Source organism: Plectropomus leopardus, unplaced genomic scaffold (genome assembly GCF_008729295.1).
Source record: "Plectropomus leopardus isolate mb unplaced genomic scaffold, YSFRI_Pleo_2.0 unplaced_scaffold19523, whole genome shotgun sequence".
In the NCBI taxonomy this organism is placed as follows: Eukaryota; Metazoa; Chordata; class Actinopteri; order Perciformes; family Serranidae; genus Plectropomus; species Plectropomus leopardus.
The window spans coordinates 1-2,375 of NW_024621078.1; the positions used below are offsets into that span (position 1 = coordinate 1).

At 49.4% G+C, this 2,375-nt stretch overlaps 1 protein-coding gene across 1 annotated transcript; it reads left to right on the plus strand.

Annotated features, from left to right (window-relative positions):
- Positions 1-125: 125 nt before the first annotated feature.
- On the plus strand, positions 126-1,707 carry LOC121965312 (multidrug resistance-associated protein 5-like; the record flags this gene model as incomplete). The annotated part of the gene is made up of 5 exons (XM_042515467.1): positions 126-458; positions 530-689; positions 762-840; positions 1,326-1,439; positions 1,514-1,707. Coding segments are annotated over exons 1-5 (644 nt in total), but the record flags the coding sequence as incomplete, so codon positions are not given.
- Between the last annotated feature and the right edge of the window lie 668 nt (positions 1,708-2,375).

The window sequence follows — 2,375 nt, forward strand, 5'->3', positions numbered from 1 at the left end:
AGGGGCCTGTGAGGTATCAGGTTTATGATGTATATATATAGTCCAGGTGACGTTGTACTCTACATCAGCACTCATGGAACGTCTCTCGACCAATCAAATTGCTTGGTTGGAACTAACTGTATATATATATGTATATATAATAGCTGTTTCAGGGTTAATTCAATGTAGAAAACCCGTTAAAATATCTCAAATTTATCACAATCCATTAAAGTCTGCATCATAAACCTGATACCTCACAGGCCCCTTTAACTTTCTGTCTGTGTGTCAGTCTCTGTCCCAGGAGGCCTCTGCCCGGGTCAAAGGCAGGGCCCCTCCAGCTGACTGGCCCCAGCAGGGGCAGCTGGAGCTCAGGGAGGTGCAGATGAGGTACCAGGAGGACTTCCCTCTGGTCCTCGACCGGGTCTCCTGCAGCATCCAGCCCAGAGAGAAGGTGGGCATCGTGGGCCGCACTGGATCAGGTAGGACGGGGTCTCTGTGGGGCCACGGGGTCAGACCGAGAGAACTCTGATGTCCGTCTGTCCGTTTTCAGGGAAGTCGTCTCTCGGTGTGGCGCTGTTCCGGCTGGTGGAGTGCTGCGGCGGCTCCATCCTGATCGACGGCGTGGACATCAGCGACATCGGACTGGCCGACCTGCGCAGCAAGCTGTCCATCATCCCGCAGGATCCCGTGCTGTTCGCAGGGACAGTCAGGTAGGACACACCTGAGAGGACAGACGCAGCGTAAGCGAGAACAAATAGCTTCAGATCAGTTTGTCTCTGCAGGTCCAACCTGGACCCGTTTAACCGCTGCAGCGAGGAGCAGATCTGGGACGCTCTGGAGAGGAGCCACATGAAGGAGTGTGTGAGTACACACACACATACACACACACAGACAGAAACACACACACACACATTACTTCATGGAAGACGACAGAAACCAGGGGGCCCCAAACATGTGTAACACTTCAGGACGTTTCTGTGATTTTAGGACATCAGTGTCTCAGCTGTGTCCTCTGTGGGGGCTGTGGGGGATCCTCCTCTGGCTCTTTTTTGATGCTGTTTTATGTCTCTGACACCTGATGGAGACTAAAAGGACAAAAACAGTTCACAGAGTCAATCACTTTGTTTTTACTGTGAATGAAAATGAAATGTTCCGGGGGCCACCAGGGGCCCCATCAGGGGCCAGAGGCCGCAGGCCTTAGGTTGAGTATCATGAAAGTCTGATGACCAGTCTGTCTGACTTCCTGTGTGTCCTGTCTGTCCTCCTGTCTCTCTGTCCTGTGTGTCCCCCGTCTGTCCTCCTGACTGTTCCATTGTGTGTCCCCCTGTCTCTCTGTATGTCCTCAGGTGTCCCAGCTGCCGCTGCGGTTGGACTCAGAGGTGCTGGAGGACGGGGACAACTTCTCTGTGGGGGAACGTCAGCTGCTGTGTGTCTCCAGAGCTCTGCTGAGACGCTGCAAGGTGAGACACACACGGGTAGGCTCTACCCCCCTCCGTGGGTCCTGTCATCTGATTGGTCGGCTCTGGCCCCTCAGGTGCTGATCCTGGATGAGGCGACGGCGGCCATGGATGCGGAGACAGACGCTCTGATCCAGGAGACCATCAGGAGCTCGTTCCAGGACTGCACCACGCTGACCATCGCTCACCGCCTCCACACTGTCCTCGCCTCCGACCGCATCATGGTGCTCAACCAGGGACAGGTACTGACCCCGCCCCCTGCCTGCGGCCAGTAAGAGCACAGCTCACCTGTGGGTCACTCACTCAGATGTTGACGTGTTTTAAATCAGTGTTTCAGATTCAACCTTCACTTATTTCAACCTGCGTAGGAAAGTTAATTCACACAACATATTTAACCGTTAAACACAACTCAAGTTACTGACGCGAGTTACATTACGTGAAAAAAGCCTTTCATCCAGGAGACCGCTGTTTATGTCCGTACGTAACCAAAATACAACGTGAACTTAAGTTACAAACACAACTTAAGTTACGTACAGTATGTAAGTTAAGTTACGTAATGTGCACAGTTCAGGTTACATATGTAAGTGAATTCATGTGAAAAACACAGGACTTTCATCCAGGACACGCTGTTTGTGTCCCGCGTGAAATTTCAATGTTAACTTATTTTAATTTGCATATGTCACTCAATTTAAATAACTTACTTAACTTACAAACGCAACTTTAGTTACAGTCGTAAGTTACGTGACAAACTGAGGACTGCCACCCACGAGACGCAGTTTGTGTTCCACATGAAACCAAAATTAAATTATCATTATTATTGTTGTTGTTGTTGTTATTATTATTATTATTATTATCATGAGTCCAGGCTTCTTTAACTGAACAGAAAAATGAATATTTAAAAATGTGTCTTATCAAAGTCTTGGAAGTGAAAATAATAAC